Genomic DNA, 18,234 nt, shown 5'->3' with positions numbered 1-18,234 from the left:
GTAAATGTAGCCCCTGACTGCCAAAAACAGGTGACCCTGAACTTCCAGGAAGCAGAATGGTGATGGTTGTATCCAAGTGCTCTATTGTGGCTGGCTGAGGGCCAGGTCTACTCTCATTGGGGTCCTTTGAATGTACACACACAGGCTGTACTCTGCATGTCAGGCTGAAGATAAATACACATTTTTCCCCTTTTCTATTCAGGAAAGAAACCCGTATGTATGAACACAAGCTCCATCACATCCTTGGGGCTGGGGACTTCCAGGCCTTCCTGTTCTATGCTGGGATGCAGTGGGGTGCCCACACATACAAAGACTGAATTTCTGTGGAATACAGCCAGTAAAGACACTGCTTTGCAATATACCTACCATATTACTACCCTGAGATAGAATCATAGAATCAGCCAGACTGGAAAAGACCTTTAAGATCATCAAGTCCAACCTTTACCTCAGGACCACCAGGTCCACCATTAAACCATGTCACTTAAGGACTTTGTCTACACAGTTTGTAGGGATGGTGATTCCACCACTGCTTAAAAAGCTATAAAAGATAATGCCAGAATTTCATTTTATAGCACCCACCTTCCCATGCAGGGTTAAACAGGATGTGCTTGAAATTCACTAAGCTACCTAAGAGCAGAAACCAGGGAAGTACAAGGTTTTAGCACTGTGGGCAGCCTATATATGTCCATACAGGACACAGTCAAGGCTGCAGTGTATGCTCTGGCATATAACCACCCAGTGCTAGTGGGTCCCTTCCCCAACATCCTCTTATGCCAACTATTATCTTTCCAAACAGTACCCAGGTGTATTTTTGGGGACAAAAAAATGCTGGTGACTCTTGCAAAAGGCAGCATGGAGAAAGCAACCTTGATGTAGCTGAGAAGGGGAAGAAACCCTTCAGATACAGTGTGTGCCAAGCCCCATGTCCACAGAGGACACGCAGATGTTGGCTCCTCCATGCACAGCAAGGGCAACTTCCCTTTCTGAAAGAAGGCAGCTCAGTTTTCTAGCAGCCTGGCTGACTATATTGTGCTAGTTATAAAAAGGGATGGTGGAAATGAGGCACAAATCTGGTTTTATTGACTTCACAAGGTGTTAAAAACTAAGCACGTGGAAAAAAGAACATTCTATACCCTCAGAAATGGCAGTCTGGGTAGCAAAGTATGCATTTTATTAGCACAACTTTGACTTGTTTGCTGATTTCTGAAATCTAGAGGGAATGTTGGATAAAAAAATGCTGCAATTTTTGCTTATGGCATTTGTGTATCACTATATACACAAAAAGAAATGGGCAAGGGAACTATACTATTGCTGGATAATCTGTCATGATGTTTTCAAGGTGCTGGAACCTCAAGAATAAGCTACACCAAACGTTTAAGTACAGACATTCAGAAAGAGAGCCCTCAGTTTAGATGCCATATAGTGTCTGCTCAGAGCACCAAGGACACTAGGGGTCAGCATGGGCGCATCTACATTAGCATTGGTAATGTATTGGTTAAGTGCTGCCCCCTCCGCTGCAGCTCACAGGATGGAACAGACCTGGATTTGGAAATTGGATTCTTCTATGGAAAAACGAGCTCTGAACAACTGCAAATAGTGGTTCAAGACACATACCCCCATTAGATCTAGTCTGAAATAAACTCTCAGGACTCAAATAGCAACTACAACTATTAGCAAGGTGTACGCCAAGGCCGCAGGATAGAAAAATGCACGGAGGATGTCACTGAATGAAAAGTCACCCCAAATATGATGTTAAGGATGAGCATGGAACTCGGGGAAAGGTGCACTGAGGAGGCCAAGAGGTGTAAGACATCAAGAATTACTAAAAGACACGCAGAATCTGCCTTCGTTTCAGTATCATTTGTGAAATCTAAGAGTTCTTCAGGCACATGAAGGAGGAAGGAATAACAAATGAAGACAGAGTGTAATTAAAGATAAATTCCAGCTTGAAAGCAAACACTACACCTCAGTTATGGGCAATCAGATAATGTGAATTTTGAAGAACATGAGTAGAAAATCACAAGTCTAATGGCATTTTTGTAGTAAATCTCTCAAATCAGAGTAAGACCCAATGATGGAAGAAAAGCAAATGGAAATACCTAACTTAAGCAGAAGAATGAAAACTGTCTTCCATTGCTGGGGCAGCTGATTTTATGGACAACACATCCTTCTGTACTTCATTTCCCATTGGCAGGTATTAGGTAGGAATTGTTACTATTTTAAGAAGAATGAGTTTTGAGGGGAGAACAAGCAGGTCAAATGAAAAGCCCTGCTTCTTTTTATAGGTAGAAAAATTAAACAAAGCTATGTCACACACTGTATTCTCAGTGGATGCAAACTACTGCTGCCACAGATGCAAGACAACCCATGATTCTGTGCAGCACCAACAGCACTTAGCTAATAAAACCTGTATCTATTAACCCAAGGTAGTGCTTCACATCTGCACAGATTTCAGTTAACTTGGATTTTATATAAATCAAGCTTCTCCTGCACAGAACTTTCTTCTAAGAGAACATTTTGGCAAAAAGAAAATAAATTGTATATTTAGGAATACAAAGAAATTTAAGTAATGAACTGGTTTATTACTAAATAACACAGGAAAAGTGTCAATGCAGAAAGAAGAAATGTATAACACTTGCATTCTGTGCTTGTACAGGGATAAAGCAAGATGTTGCATCAATCTCATCTGAAGGAATACCTTCACTCATATATAATGCTGGAGAATGCTAAAACCTGGCTCCTAAGGCTGCACTTCTTTTAAAATGAGGTGGCAGAAGGTTTTGTGTCTAAGCATTTTTTCAAAGCAGGCACAAGAACTCAGCAGACCACTGATAATGATTTCCTTTGGCGTTCTTTGTTCATTAGATCTCAAAATGTCAAGGCAACTTCTTAAGACTGAAAGGCAGCAGGTCCTGTGCTATGAAAGGGCGAATGAGACAACCTGGATAATTAAAAGCCAATAAGCCTGGCATCTATCCTGGCAAAATAATGGAATCATTCCTACAAGTTGTAATTACTGAAGGATTAAAGAAGGGATAAAGAATTAATGGCAGTCAACATGATTTTTTGGGAGAAAACAGACTTTGCCAAGCTAGCATGATATCTTTGAAGAGATCACAGGGACCAGGTGCTGTTCTGTACTGCCTGCCTCCAGGAAGCAGTTGGGATGGCAGTGAAGTTCCCTGAAACTGGAACTTGCCTTAGGAGCGAGATTATACATCAGCATGACATGAAACACCTGCCTGCCAGTTTTACTGGGCACATAGCATTTAATTGTGGTTTGTTTTTTTCCAAGAACTATTCCTCTTTCTTTCATTCATGGCGTGCAAATGACAAGCTGCTATTAAACACCATTATTCAAATGTAATAGCAAAGGGAAGCTCTTTGAAGAAATGTTCCTAAACCTCATTTAGAGGAAAGAACAGTTACTTTGGTGCTGGTCTGAAAAAGGCTGAGTTTCAGATTCATTTCCTACACATTAAAATGATCAGCTTTCGAAATCATTACCATAAGAAGTTCTGCTGCTTTGCAAAGTCCAGGATGCAAATTCCTGCTCCAGCACCAGTTTGTGATGTTTCTCAGCTGATGTTCTTTCAGCCATCCCAGAAGACCTAATTTAATTTCTAATCATTTCACCATGCTTAACACAGTTTTCTAAATTACTTTTGCATTTTGTACTCGGAGGGAGTACAGGCTGGGTTTTGCTTATAAAGCTCTTCTCTTTCATTGCCATTGTTTCCTATGCAAAGGGAACGAAGCTAAACTGCATAGAGAGCTCAGCGACCAGCTGCTTTCGGTCCATATCCTATTTCAGTAATAATAAGGCATATTCTCTTGATTTCATATCGTTCATACTCAGAGCTCCAACCTGTGTTGCATTACAAAGAGAAGCACTGTACCTCATTTATGCCTTCTGGGTGGAGGGCATTTTTCAGGATAGCCCAGTAAAATATGTGAGTGCATTAAGTTCAAAGGTGTAGAAAGTAAGTTCGAAGGTACAGAAAATGTGCCCATTTTGCTCTTATTTGATTATATTTTCACCTTATATAGAGTAGAAGAATGGTATAAGTAAAGCCTTAAGCTACTTAACATTATTATTCACACTGTACTATAAGAAAATAGGAAAAACAATGAGAAAGACAATAGTATGCAATAGGTACAGATTGCAGTAAATGCTCTGGTGTTTTGCCAGACACATAGTGTTAATTTTGCATAACTTCCTGACAGAGAATTTGTAAGATATTTCTGTTCATACCCTTTTGGGGAATCCTTTTTACTGTTCTTTGCCAATTGTTTTCTTCATTTTCCTTTGAATGATCAAAGAAATGTTTGCTCAGACCCAATCCTGTCATATATTCAAGCAATCATGCCATCATGCCAGCCACGGAATCCACTTCCTACAATATTTGCTGAAAAGATCTTTAAGGATTTATGACAGAACTTTGGTTACCTTCTCTTCAAAACCACTAAAGATGCAAAACTCCTCCTGTACTTTATAACTTGACTTCATGCCCCTTCCCAGTATTTTCTTCAGATCTGGAGGCAAACGCACAGCTCAAATGTCATGCAGAGTTGCTGTGACAGACTCAAGAAAGGTGGTTGTGATGAGTTTCTTATCTAGAACACACCTTTCTGAAGTCTTTCAATCAAGTGACCATAAGGCTTCATTGAAGGATCTTCAGAACAGTTCACATGTGCCTCTTTACCCTCTCATGTTCCCCACAGATGCATTTATTCATCTTCCTTGAAGTTTCCAACAAATGAAATCATACTGGAACTGTAACTTGTTACCCTCTTCTTACATCTAGTATTTGAGAACTGCACTGCTCCTAGATTTGCCTATTCAAACCTTAGTCTTCTGGTTTAATACTCCTCCATCTTTACATTCTGCAGCCCTGCACAACCTTAAGCCCTGCACAACCTATTCTCTGTCTGTTCTCAGAGCCTAAAAACATTCTCTCCAAATATTAGATCTGGCTTTGCCTCCTTCTCTTTCACTCTTTAGGAAGGGAAATAGAAAAGGAAATAGAACCTTATCACAGTGTTTAGTTACCTAGAGCCATGTCCCTGATGCCTCATTCCCTTACACAAGTTTTCTTATTACCAAAACTAACTTCTTACCTCCTCTTCTGCTCATCCCTTAAACTCAGCTTCCATTACAACCACCAAAATAAATATATTTGTCAAATATTACAAATATTCACAAATCCTTATTAATCTGGAAGTATTATCTTGTCCAGTGCATTCTACCCCATTCTATCATTTTATGCAGTGGGTAGATATGAAAGAAGGTAAGTAAACCTGTGCAGTTTATAATGACATACATAAAGAGTAACATTTGTGAATGAAAGACACAAGGCATGAATTTTAGTGTATTGGTTGTGCAATGCTCAAAGTTCTTAATCAATACACCAGATATCCAAAGCACATAAATAGTGAATTTAAAACTGAATACACTCCTGGAAAACATGAATTATATTCTCAGAGCTTGTTTATAATGAGCTCTTAATTAGAGAGCCTGTCTTCATATCTTAAAAGCAGAGAAGATACTAGCTGGTAAGTAATTCTTATGCTTTAATGTACATTTCTTTTTCTTTTATTATACCAGAACTGCAACGACTCCTTGCTTAAAATCATTTATGCTTTACTTATTCATGGCAAGACAAGTCTATGATAAAGGGGATTCTGTTTCCTTTTCCACCAATAAGGACATATATGAGAAATCCCACTAATGGATGCCTCCTCCAAAAACTAGTAAAGGGTCAACAGAGGTAACTTCACTGCTGTGAGCAAGAGCTAAGTACACTGCAGGACTATCTCAGATTGGGAAATGACTGACCAGATCTTCTTCCATTATTTAATTGTCTAATTGCCCATTCTCCCATACTGTAAGAAAATGAAAGGCAGCATAATGCTTTACAAAATGTCTGCATGCAGTTCTGTGTAAAAGCTTTTGCAGTACTTCACAGCACAGCCCCTCATGAGAAAGACTGTTTGCTTGGACAGCATCCAGTAAAATCTGATCAATAAACCTCTCTCTATTCTTTAATTCAGCAGCTCAGCTTTATTTAATTCTCCACTGCTGTATAACACATTGTACAAGGCCATCTCTCTGCTTGGACCTTGCATTTGTCATTGTTAGGACTCAACAGGAACTTGATCTGATTACCTGGTTTGCTTTCATTTGGTTTACACTGAACTTCTTCAACGCATTCTGCAGGAAACCATCCAATATGTCCCCGGGTGCTGCCTTCCCAGAATCCACCTTCTCCAATGCTTAAAACTGAAGAGAGACAGACAAAGGCAGAAATCAAACTTTTTTCTCTTCTCACTTGAATACCAAGATTAGTTACACAGCACATTCAGTAATAGCTGAGTATCACATTGTAAAGGCAAACATTGTACAATAACTCAGATGCTGGTACCCCAAAAATGGGCACAGAGTAAAATGAGACCTTCTCTGATCAGCCTTTGGAACCTCTTCCTGTATTTATTTTGTCACAAGGTTCCTTGGCCTTCACATAATTCTTTCCATATTCAGTTTTCTCATTGCTGCTTTTATTAAGGATAAATGCAGGGTCGTACTGTGACCAAAAATAGTTGTCTTGCCTGTTTCAATTACACTGAAGTGCTGAACCCATTGTAAATACTGAACCCTCACTGAAATTGGGGGTTCATGATCCATATTTTGGTATCTTGTATGTTTTCTACTTCCTAAAGAAACATACTATTTTGTTTAGTAGGTTGCTCCAGAGATTTGCTATGTAGGTTGATTAATATCATTTAATGGTCTGAGTACACAACAAACACTTCAATATCCCATCAGTGCGATACACAACATAGAGGTTTTAAAATGCTTCAGTGATTTTTTCCTTGGTAGAAGAGAATGACAGCAGAATCCCAGACTGGTCTGGGTTGGAAAGGGCCTTAAAGCTCATCCAGTTCCAACCACTGCCACAGGCAGGGACACCTTTCACTAGAGCAGGCTGCTCCAAGCCCCTGTGTCCAACCTGGCCTTGAGCACTGCCAGGTATGGGGCAGCCACAGCTTCTCTGGGCACCCTGTGCCAGCACCTCAGCACCCTCACAGTGAAGAACTCCTTCCTAATGTCTAATAAATAAGCCCATGGAAGTTGTCACAGCACAGCTCCATTAGCTGGGTGCTACCCAAAGTAACTGCCCCTGCTGAAAACCCAGGCTAACCAGACCAAGCACATCTCTCTGCTGACGTTTGCATCATTGCAGTCCCTGACCCTGACTGTAATTGAACTCTGTGTGTCAGTGGAACTGCTGTGACTCAGTGGCACTCTGTTTTAACTTGATTTGCATAACTGTAGAATAAGATGAAAATGAGATCAGTGATGGGAAGGGGGGAAAGAGAAAAATCTAGGTAATACCTGAGAGGTTGTAAGAAGTTTAGTTTGACACACCAGGATCTATAAAACTGCACTTGAAATCAAATGTTTTACCTAGTGCTATTCAAAGCTATTTGTGGTATTACTTACAAAGCAGGGGAGATCACTTAACATAGATATTTGACAGAAAAATGTTTTTCAATGTGTCAATTTTGGGTCTTTTAAAGTAGTAAATTCAGAGATACAGATTTCATGAGCTACATATTTACACATCCCTGTCAATGAGAAGTACACATTAAGCTCCAGGAAACAGATCCAGTCAGGCAAAATCCTGCACCTGGATGGGTCCCAAATGCACAGTTTATCAAGCTCCTGCTGACATACATGAGGAACCTGATGCCTACCCAGGTAGTTCTTGGATGATAGAAGAGGACCTTGGAAGACACCCACAACTCCACAGTGCCACTGAAACTAAGTAAAACCATTTTGGTAAGCTTTTTCTTTCAGTTACCTCACACCTATTGATACTGTCAACATAAGCAGACACCAGTTCACCTCTAAACCTAAATGCCAGCAAAAAATGAAGAAACCAGATCTGTGCTTTTACTGTATCACTAAAATAAACATTATATAAATGAAGATATGAATACATACAAATTTGGGGCATAATTCATGAAAAACACATCGATCAATTCCAGATGTTCTTGAAAACATCTCAAACCTGGGTACATTAGCACACAAAGTCAATGTGATAACTCAGTGTTACATGAAACAGAAGCCTCATCATTCATCCAATATATTTTGGGTATTCATCAGACTTCTGATGAATAGACATCAATAGACCTCTCACAATGTAACCCCTGTCCACAGAAGAATAGAATATATTTCTTATATGTAAGGAAGCATGAACATTTAAGTAATACTATCTATGGACAGGATAATTACTGTAGGATCCTACTGTACATTGATTTCACTTTAACTCATACAAGTGAGTGTAGGATTCCAGCCAAGAGAAATCTCAAAAATGTCAGACAGTGAAAAATTCCTACTGCAATTAATTGGGGTTTTTCGAGGAGAGTTTGCAGCACTGAATCCCAATCCTGATTTCACTCCACAAGCTGGCAAGAGAGGGTGAACAGGAACTACTACAGAGAAGGAAAAAGACATCCCTAATTCCGGGTTCTATTAATCTGTCAGATCTGCTATTGTGCCGTTGCAAATTACATGGATATTTCCATCTCCAGTAAGCAGGGTAAGAAGGAAGTCGGGTATTTCACACCCATTCAGTAATGTGGGTATGGCAGGTAAGACATTCAAGTCAAGATGAGAAAAGAAATTTGCTTTGTAAGTCTATCTGTGAGTGCAAGTTGAAAATTGATTACTACAGAATAAAACCAGTTCCATTTTAGATCATTATTACATTATTAGCTATTACTAATAGCAAGAGCAAAGCAAAAATAAGCATAGTCCTGCCTGAACAGATGATGCCTATGGAAAACAGGCTGAAGAGGAAACAAGGTGTTGCCGTATTGCAGACAGCCTTCACAGTTCTGGTTCAAGCCTCTCTAGAGATTACATCCACAATCAAAGTGATAGTATCTTTGGGTTTATTATCAAGTAAGAACACCCTTGTTGGTGCCCAGAAAGGAAGGGAATGCCTGGTGGAACTGCAAAGGCACAGAGATGACACAAGAGGTAAATAGGGGGTACCGGGCATGCAGCTGATGTGCAGAGATGGAGGCAAATTGCTGGTGGGATGGAGGAGAATCACATATGGCCTCATCCTCAAAAGGTACAAGTTGAGGTCTAAAGGGTTCTACACTACCAAAACACTTTAACTCATCTTTTTAATATACCTCAAGTGGTGCCATTAGCAAGAAATTCTGCAGCAGGAGCCAAAGCCGTAATAATGTACATCCCTCTAAAAACTGGCAAGGCTTTGTGTATTCCAATGTGGAAACTGGGCACTGGAAGGATAAATCAAAAAATATCATTCCTCTCTTGTCCCCCTGAAGGCTTTTTTAGAATGAGGCCATAATTTCTGTCTTTTCCCTCTCACAACAGTACTTAAGAGACACACTGTAATGGATAATTTGGTACCAGCAAGGGATTTTCTCCTCAACATTTTCCCCTCTGAAGGACATGACAACAGTAAATCAAAGGATAACTTCCCCAAAATTAATAATTAAGCTTTAGCATTTCAAGCATTTTGTTTTTTTCCTGTGCTTTTAGGAAAAACAAAAGATGTGGTTGCTATGGCAAGAGCAGGCCGGACTCTCTTTACACACACCATAAATTACACAGAGAATGTGATGGTGAAGAGTAAACTTAAGGTTCTAGTAACATCAGGAATCCTGGGATGTCTTTTCACAACGCATAGTCTAAAACAAGAACCACGTTCACTTACAGGAACCAAACTGCAAACCAAAACTGGACAATTACCAAACAACTGAATAACAGGAAAAAATATTAAGGCAGGTGCCAGTCATGACCTTCTATGTTAATGTCTTTAAAGTATTATACTTCACATCAGCCTGGTTCTGCTTTGCCAAAGTCCAGAGAACACCACAAAACTACATATAGTGCCAAGCAAGCATAGGATGTTTTGTCTCTTGCAGCTCCTATAAGTTTATTGACACTGTATGTATTGTAATGAATATTAATGACCTACCTCAAACAGCTTCATTACTCAATATACTACCAAGAAATCACTTTTATCAAAACAACACTTCAGTTTTATCCTTCCACATAACAGCTCCCTTCATTATCAAGAAATAGAGTATATTTTCCATCAAATAAGGGGGCATTCTATCTGTAAACTCCTTGTGACACTCAAACTTTACACGTGACATAAATGAAGGTGAGCACAAGTCACAACTTCATCTTGCTCGCTCCTGAAGATAGCTATTTTTCTTCAAATGTGGGTTTAGTTTAGACTGTACTCAATTCCTTTACTGCTGTTTGCTCCTGACAGATATCCATCCCTCCCTCCCTGTGATTAATGAGGAACAGGATCCGTCTGTTCTGCCTCACGGGCAGAGCGCTTCCAGCTTTCAAAGACTTAATCAAGAGAGACTGACATAACTGGAGATCAGGACTGGAAAGGAAGTCATTGTCTGTCGCCCCGACGACAACCGCACACAGGCCTCCAGCATGCAAACAAGTGACTGTGCTCAGCTGCCACAGAGAACATGCTCGTGTGCAAGCCTTGTACAATCTGGAGGGGAAGCCTTGTATATCTGCAGCTAATGATTTGGTATAATTGACCTAAGCAGTGAGATTCGACAGATATTTCTTGTAGTGGGGCAGCAAATTCAGCAGTTCTTTCCCACCTTTTCCCAAAGAAGCTGTGGCTGCCCCATCCCTGGCAGTGTTCAAGGCCAGGTTGAATGGGGCTTGGAGCAAGCTGCTCTAGCAGAAGGTGTCCCTGCCTCAGGCAGGGGGTTGGAACTGGATGATCTTTAAGGCCCCTTCCAACCCAAACTATTCTATGATTCTAGGCTATGGAACCCCAGAGAGAAACCAAATTAGTGAAACAACATGGGCAGAAAATATTCCTTAGTTGTTAAACATATATTTAACTTCCAGTTTTGCCTCCAAAACAGAACTGTCATACCCAATTGTGGCTTCAAGGAGTTTAGCTTCCTGCAATCCAAGTGACTCTCTTGGTTTAGCTAAAGAGCCTTACCTACCTTTAATTCAGTATTTAATTGTCTGCCCCCTCCTAACAGTCCAACTGCCACAGCCTCAGCTTGCAGCAGGTTGTGCCTCTATGGCCACCAAACTGCAAGCAGATAGATGGTAAGACTAAAGAGCCTTAGCTTTAGGCTTTAGGTGTAGGTCACCAATCCAAACCACTCTCACCACAATCTGTGTCAGGCTAGATCCTGAGTTAAAACAGCTTTCATCTCTTAGCACCTCTCCTTCCTCAAGAAAGAAACTGTGGAAAAAACAATGTTCAGGAAAAGGACCTTGGGATGAGAAGCTGACAGTGACTATTTACGGAGCAACCACTCACTACGTCAAAATCTACATGTACAACAATCTGCACATAACTCTAAATCTGAGGAAATATGGTTCAGCTGAAATAGAACTGTTCAAGATTTGTCCCTGTTATTTTTTGTTTCTTCCCTTATCTTTGCCAACATCTTTCTACGAAGATCGTCTTTTTCCTCTCATTTGAATGTCTCAAACAGTTTTGGGAAAGTGAAGAAGAGAGAAAAAAACAGCATAAGAAACAAATCTTCCGCACTGATTTGAATTTTGGACAAAAACTCCTATCAAGCATTGAAAAAAGGCATCTATTTGTGAAGCTGATCACCATCTCTGCCAAGGAAGGTACAGATGGAGTCAAGTTTGCTCTTCTCCACAGCAGTACCGAAACTACAGGTCAAGGGACTGCAGAGTAGAGAGCATTAATTCAAGAAGAGATCCCAAACTAACTTAGATCTGGAGCCTGTACTGTTGTGTGGGACCGTGCTAGTGTGCTCATAATACCATTCACACCTCCTATTTGTCTTCTGGTACTCTCCATCTCCTGGATATTCCAGGCCAGTTACTGACTACATAAGGCAGACTGCTTTTAAGTAGTCAAGAGTGAAGACGATGAGGATCTGTGGATGCTCTTGCATCCTAAACACTTTCTCACAGTCTTGACAGCAAAGCGAGCTCTCCTGCTGGAGTGGGAGCAAGGCCATGTCTTTGCTACAACACTCTGATATATCAGCTTGAAGCACAGCTCTTCAGATACAGCAGCTTGAAGAAATGAGTTAGGTTATTAGCTGTGATGAGACATAATTATTTATGTTGGGAGTTTAAATCAAACTGATCAAGTCAGGAGCCAGTAAAGAAGCCAAATAGACCAATGAATCTGGGTAAGATTAATATTCCATTGCACATTAATTTCATCCTTCGTAGAAAAGAGTAGCAAAGCAATGCTTATGCAAACCTCTTAGGTTAAATATTGCTGTCATATTTATTCACACAAGGTACAAAATGCTCCTGAAGAAACAAAACAGCATTTTGGAGGCTCTTCCCTTTCCAGTACTTTATTTACTAATCTAACAAGCGCTAAAGCCCCGGAGACCAACTTTCCCTCCTGCCCACAAGCACTGTCTGTTGGCAATATCTTCAAGCACAGCAGGGGTTTAATAATCTTTCCTTTCCAAAATGACTTACGAGAAGATTTCATAAGAAAGGAAAATGTTAGCGCTAGATTTGGATTGCTCTGCTGCTGAGTTCACACTGAAATAAGAGAAGCTGCTGCAAGGGTCAGTATTTCTGATGCTGACAGCTCCTGACTTTCTGCCCAGAACAGATGCTCGAATCATTACTACTGAATTACTACCGTTCGTCTGACCCTGGAGAATGTGGCTGGAAACAGACTTTGGTGGGGTAAACTCTTACATGTGCGCATTGTGCCTGCCCACGAGGCATCTCGGAAGGTTCATAGAATCATAGAATAGTTAGGGTTGGAAAGGACCTTAAGATCATCTAGTTCCAACCCCCCTGCCATGGGCAGGGACACCTCACACTAAACCATATCACCCAAGGCTTCATCCAACCTGGTCTTGAGCACTGCCAGGTATGGAGCATTCCCTACTTCCCTGGGCAACCCATTCCAGTACCTCACCACCCTAACAGTAAAGAATTTCTTCCTTATATCCAGTCTAAACCTCTGCTGTTGAAGTTTCGACCCGTTACCCCTTGTGCTATCACTACAGTCCCTAATGAATAGTCCCTCCCCAGCATCCCTGTAGGGCCCCTTCAGATGGACAAGTCTGTTGAGATACTGAAATAACTCCCTGCTTTTCTAAATACTAAGCACTAGAAAATCTGTTTAATCACAGGAAGAGCTAAAGAAACTGAGCCCTTCCCAGGTGAAAGAGAGAAGCGTGTAATAACAAGGCAGGCAACAAAAGTAAAGAGAGGAAAGGCAAATTTTACAGTAGGAAGCCACCCACAGACAAGCTCTACTGTGATCTGGGACCTGAAAATTGAAGAAATAACTAGAACCTAGCAAATGGAAATGCTGCAATAAAAACACATGGAAAGAGAAGAGAAACAAAACTGTGAGCAGGGTGAGTCTTCAAAAGTTCTAAGTACTTGGACTGGGCAACCATGTGGGGTTTTAATTTGTAGAGAGGGTCAATTCAGACGCATAGCAGCCTACCAGTATCTGAAGAAGGCAACAAGGATGCTGAAGAGGGACTCATTCATCAGGGACTGTAGTGATAGGACATGGGGTGATGGGTTCAAACTGAAACAGGGGAAGTTCAGGTTACGTCTAAGGAGGAAGTTCTTTACTGTAAGGCTGGTGAGGCACTGGAATGGTAAATGCTCCATCCCTGGCAATGTTCAAGGCCAGGTTGGACAGAGCCTTAGGTGACATGGTTTAGTGTGAGGTGTCCCTGCCCAACCGAAACCATTCTATGATTCTATGCTTTCAGGTACGTTTTAATAGATTCTGAAAACAGTTTTGATTTGCTTTGTTTCTAAGTGACAGGAGATTGTCTGCACCAGGCTGTTGGTACCTATATCTGTTACCTTTCCAACAAGATGAGCTACTATGTGTTTGAGTCACAGCAACCTTCTAAAGGAGGCATAGATACTTACATATTGCTTTGGCTTCATGACATAGAAAAATGCTAATTCTTTACCCACAAAGAACTTTGGAGCATTGCGTTCTCTTCATATACCTGAGAGTTTTACAAAAAAAGGAGCCACTTGATTTCAAGTACCAGAATTCAATTTAGCAACACAAAAGCTGTTTAAAATAAATACTGCAGATATTTTCTCTATGTGTGCATGTTTGGATTGTGGCAGATTTATTGCTGTTGACTTTTAGATATAAAATGAAGAAAGAAACAACCTATATTTAGAGTGTTTCAGTGAGGAAGGAAGCTACCTCTTTTTCATTGATGTGAAAAGACAAGATTGGGGTTGTTCTTGCACAAATAAAGATTATCAGGTTTATTTTTACAGCAGCCATGGCCCCTCTCTCTGAGTGGCAGACACAAATGATGTCAGGATGTATGACTAACAACTAAAAATAAATCAGATATTTTTGTACAGGCTACGTAACATCCTATTAACACAAGACCATTCTGTTTAGTTTACATTTGCTTTGGACATTGCCCATTGACAGCTTTCCCTGAGCAGTTTCCCTGGATGTGTACATTCCTTCAAGTAGTACTGTAACCACTGTCACTCATGCACTTCTGGTGGTTTTAGAAAGAGAAATAACCCTGCTTCATCTTCATCAGATGAAAGAACTTTTCATCCCGAGTTCAGGAATTCATCCCTCTCCCTGACCCTTCTAATTCTACCAAGTTAAAAAAGAAAATCCATAAAAACATCTCCCAACTAATCCCTTTCTCTAATATGTTGTTCTGGGTTTTTATCCCTGTAATGAATGCTTCGCTACATCTTCACTGTGATTAGTCTCATGGGATGTCCATGTGATGAGCATCTCCCCAGGGTCAGAATCCCACTGCAAATGCCAATACACGTTCGAATCTCCCAAAGCAATTCAAGAAGCCAGTACTTCAGCATCAGTGTTTTATACAGAACAGTGCAGCTGCCAAGCTTGCAGAGGAGAGCTTTTCTTTTTCAAATGTGAGGCTAAAAGTGAGGACAAAGTGAATTACATGGGGTTCCTCCAAGCACTGCACACACTGAGTTGCTAAACCCCAAACAGGTATGTATACCCCCAGAACATTAAGACCCCAGGGCTGACTGGCTCATGCCCTTGCTAAGCAGACCTCTAAAAGACAGATGATGTATCAGGTAGCTAATGGAATTTCTGCTCAGAAAGAGAAGGAAAGCAGGACCTCCCTATAGCCAGTGGTTCTGGCACTCACACAGCACGCAAGTACTGAGGCTTGTAAGAGCTCTACTGCCTGTGCTTTGGGGTGATAGAGAGGGAACTTGTCAATTTCTCACCTTGGAGTAAAGTTTTTAATCTCTATAAATAATGAGATTTTGACTGGAACAGGGACGTGAATCCAGATTTAATTGAACCTGGGTTTTTGTCACCTATGGCTTCCTCAACAGTGTTACACAACCGAGACCTTTTAAAAGCAGCACTGTCTTTTTACCTGGACTCTTTGTTCCCTATGTGACCTTGTCGTGTTCTTTCTGACATATTTTTTGTGACAACTGAGGAACCATTGACATGGTAACACAGAATAGGATTTGATCTTGTTCCGAAAGTTGTGCCTTTGTTCAGCAATGGGAGGCTGGCAATGTTCCAGCCTTGCCCTGCAAACAGCCTTTAAATTACGCTTCACAAGGTTTCATCCCCAGTAATAACACTGACAACCCCTGTGTACACTTCTTTCTCCAGACTTTTTCTGAAAGCATAGTGGCATGTGCAGAAATCTCACCAGACTTTACTGCATCAAACTTCTATGAAATGCTCTAAACCAGGAGTGCCTACAAATGCCAGACCTCTGCCAGACTTGAATTCAATGTGCAAATCACACCCCTGAAGCTGAAAAGATAATCCCTGCAGGGATGATCTGATGTTGGATGGGCATGTCCCCCTTTTTCTAACAATAATAATTAATTTATAGTCACAAAACATACATTTTCCCCACACATAAAGATTCAAAACTCCCAGACCAGACAGAACCTCATTTTCTATTTCAGCTTTCTGACATTCGTTGGTTAGTGTCCCTCATGAAAATCACAGGTCTCAATTTAGATCATGCTATTGCAAGACGATTTGAGAAGTGGCTGAGAAGTGGATTAATTTCTTCTTGCATTGTTGTTTTGCAGTTAGTGTCATAATTGGAGCAAGTCAATTATAGAGCAAGTCCAGAAGAGGCCACGAGGATGATCAAGGGCTGGAGCACCTCCTGTATGAAGACAGGCTGAGAAAGTTGGGGCTGTTCAGCCTGGAGAAGAGAAGGCTGCGTGGAGACCTCATAGCAGCCTTCCAGTATCTGAAGGGGGCCTATAGGGATGCTGGGGAAGGACTATTCATTAGGGACTGTAGTGACAGGACAAGGGATGATAGGTTCAAACTAAGGGAAGTTCAGGTTAGATACAAGGAAGTTCTTCACTGTGAGGGTGCTGAGGCACTGCAATGTGTTGCCCAAAGAAGTGGCGAATTCTCCATCCCTGGCAGTGTTCAAGGCCAGGTTGGACAGAGCATTGGGTGTCATGATCTAGTGTGAGGTGTCCCTGCTCATGGCAGGGGGTTGGAACTTGATAATCTTACGGTCGTTTCCAACCCAAACCATTCTATGGTTCTATTCTACAATTTAAATTTTAATCCTTTATTCTGGGGATATTTTTGCATGTAATAGTCTCAAATTCTAATTTAAACAAGCAGCCAGATAAAAAATGCCTCTACAAAATTCAGCATCAACCTGGTGCACTGTTTCCTCTTTTGCCAGGGAACACATGCTCTGCTTTGTCTTACTCCATCTGGAGTCTCCATTGGTTTATCGTGGGGACAAGAATCCATGTTTATATTACATCCACAAACAAAACCATCACTACATCTTTAAATCCACCCAGTGAACTGAACACAACCATGTACAACGTCCCACAAAACTAGATGATGGTTCTCAGCCACACTCTTGCTTTATCTGGTGGCACCTCCTAGGTCTTGGTAAACACACACAGTGTAGGAAGTGACTTAGTGCCAATCACAACCCCCAACATTTCATCCTTTGTAGGCACTGGCAGCTCTTCCTGGGTTGCTGAATTTGCTGGGATCACAAATGAGCACAGGTCTGGCTGGCCTTTAAAAACCTTTTTCCCCCCACTATATGCAAGTTTTCTTCTTTTTCTTGCAACTGACCAACAAGCACCTTTCTTAACTGTTCTGTTCCTCCACCCTTCCAGTGAGAACTCCACATGGAACACCCTGGGCCTTCATATTTTAACCCAAGAGCCAGTATTCTTTTGTAAAGGTATGAAAAGATTAATTTGGTTTTAATGTTTTATATTTTTACATGACAGTTACTCCTAAAGTAGCTTTACCTCTCTCCAGACTGCATCCATTCTTTTGACACCTGGAGGCTTTTATAAAGTCTCCTTAGGTGTTACTCCTTTTGCATTTACTCTCATATAGGGAAATGGTTTTAAACTGAAACAGGAGAAGTTCAGGTTAGATATAAGGAGCAAGTTCTTTACTGTGAGGGTGGTGAGGCACTGGAATGGGTTGCCCAAAGAAGTGGTAAATGCTCCATCCCTGGCAGTGTTCAAGGACAGGTTGGACAGAGCACTGGGACAACATGGTCTAGTGCAAGGTGTCCCTGCCCATGGCAGGGGGTTGGAACTGGATGATCTTAAGGTCCTTTCCAACCCAAACCATTCTATGATTCTATGATATCCCGGGTGGTTGCAAAGCTGGTTCCAAAAGCTGGTCCCATGAAAAGTTCTGTCTATTTTGTTTGAATCTGAAGATGATTTCTGCATTTTAGGACTTGAATTTTAATTGGTATTTGGCATTCTCAAGAAAACCTGTAACCTCAAAGCTTTGTTTAGCTACTTTACTCCAGCTTAGATAACTTCCACTAATGGGGAACTTTTATAATGTCTTATGAAGTGTTCATATGAACTCTTCCAAAAGTTCTTGTGCTGTATTTTCTTCAGATCATCATCCTTGCTCCAGAGGTCATCAGGGCACAATCTCCCAGCCTGTAAAATTGTTTTTTTCAGCCCTACAGACATCACCAGCTCTCTTTTGTTTAACCTGCTTCCTTCATCCTTGTATTTAAAATGAATCTTGTGCATGTTTTATCTCTAAGCGCAGATTTCTGTCCTACGCTTCCTCAAAGCTTGAGTTAACAGCAATGATTAAACCCACAGGCACTTCAGAACCAGCCACATCCAAACATAAAAACACAAAATACCTTCTAATG

General features: G+C 41.0%; 1 protein-coding gene across 2 annotated transcripts in view; it reads right to left on the bottom strand.

Annotated features, from left to right (window-relative positions):
- The window catches only part of SHANK2 (SH3 and multiple ankyrin repeat domains 2), a 343,309-nt gene that overhangs the window by 201,962 nt on the left and 123,113 nt on the right, over positions 1–18,234 (bottom strand). For both annotated transcript variants that reach the window (XM_005154182.3, XM_034062090.1), the window contains one exon: positions 6,170–6,283. In XM_005154182.3, the coding sequence (XP_005154239.2) occupies positions 6,170–6,283 (114 nt within the window). The remainder of the gene's footprint in view (positions 1–6,169; positions 6,284–18,234) is intronic.

The sequence above is a fragment of the Melopsittacus undulatus genome, chromosome 4 (genome assembly GCF_012275295.1).
Source record: "Melopsittacus undulatus isolate bMelUnd1 chromosome 4, bMelUnd1.mat.Z, whole genome shotgun sequence".
NCBI classification, from domain to species: Eukaryota; Metazoa; Chordata; class Aves; order Psittaciformes; family Psittaculidae; genus Melopsittacus; species Melopsittacus undulatus.
Note: the sequence above shows the minus strand (reverse complement) of the source record. Positions and strands in the feature narration are given on the sequence as shown.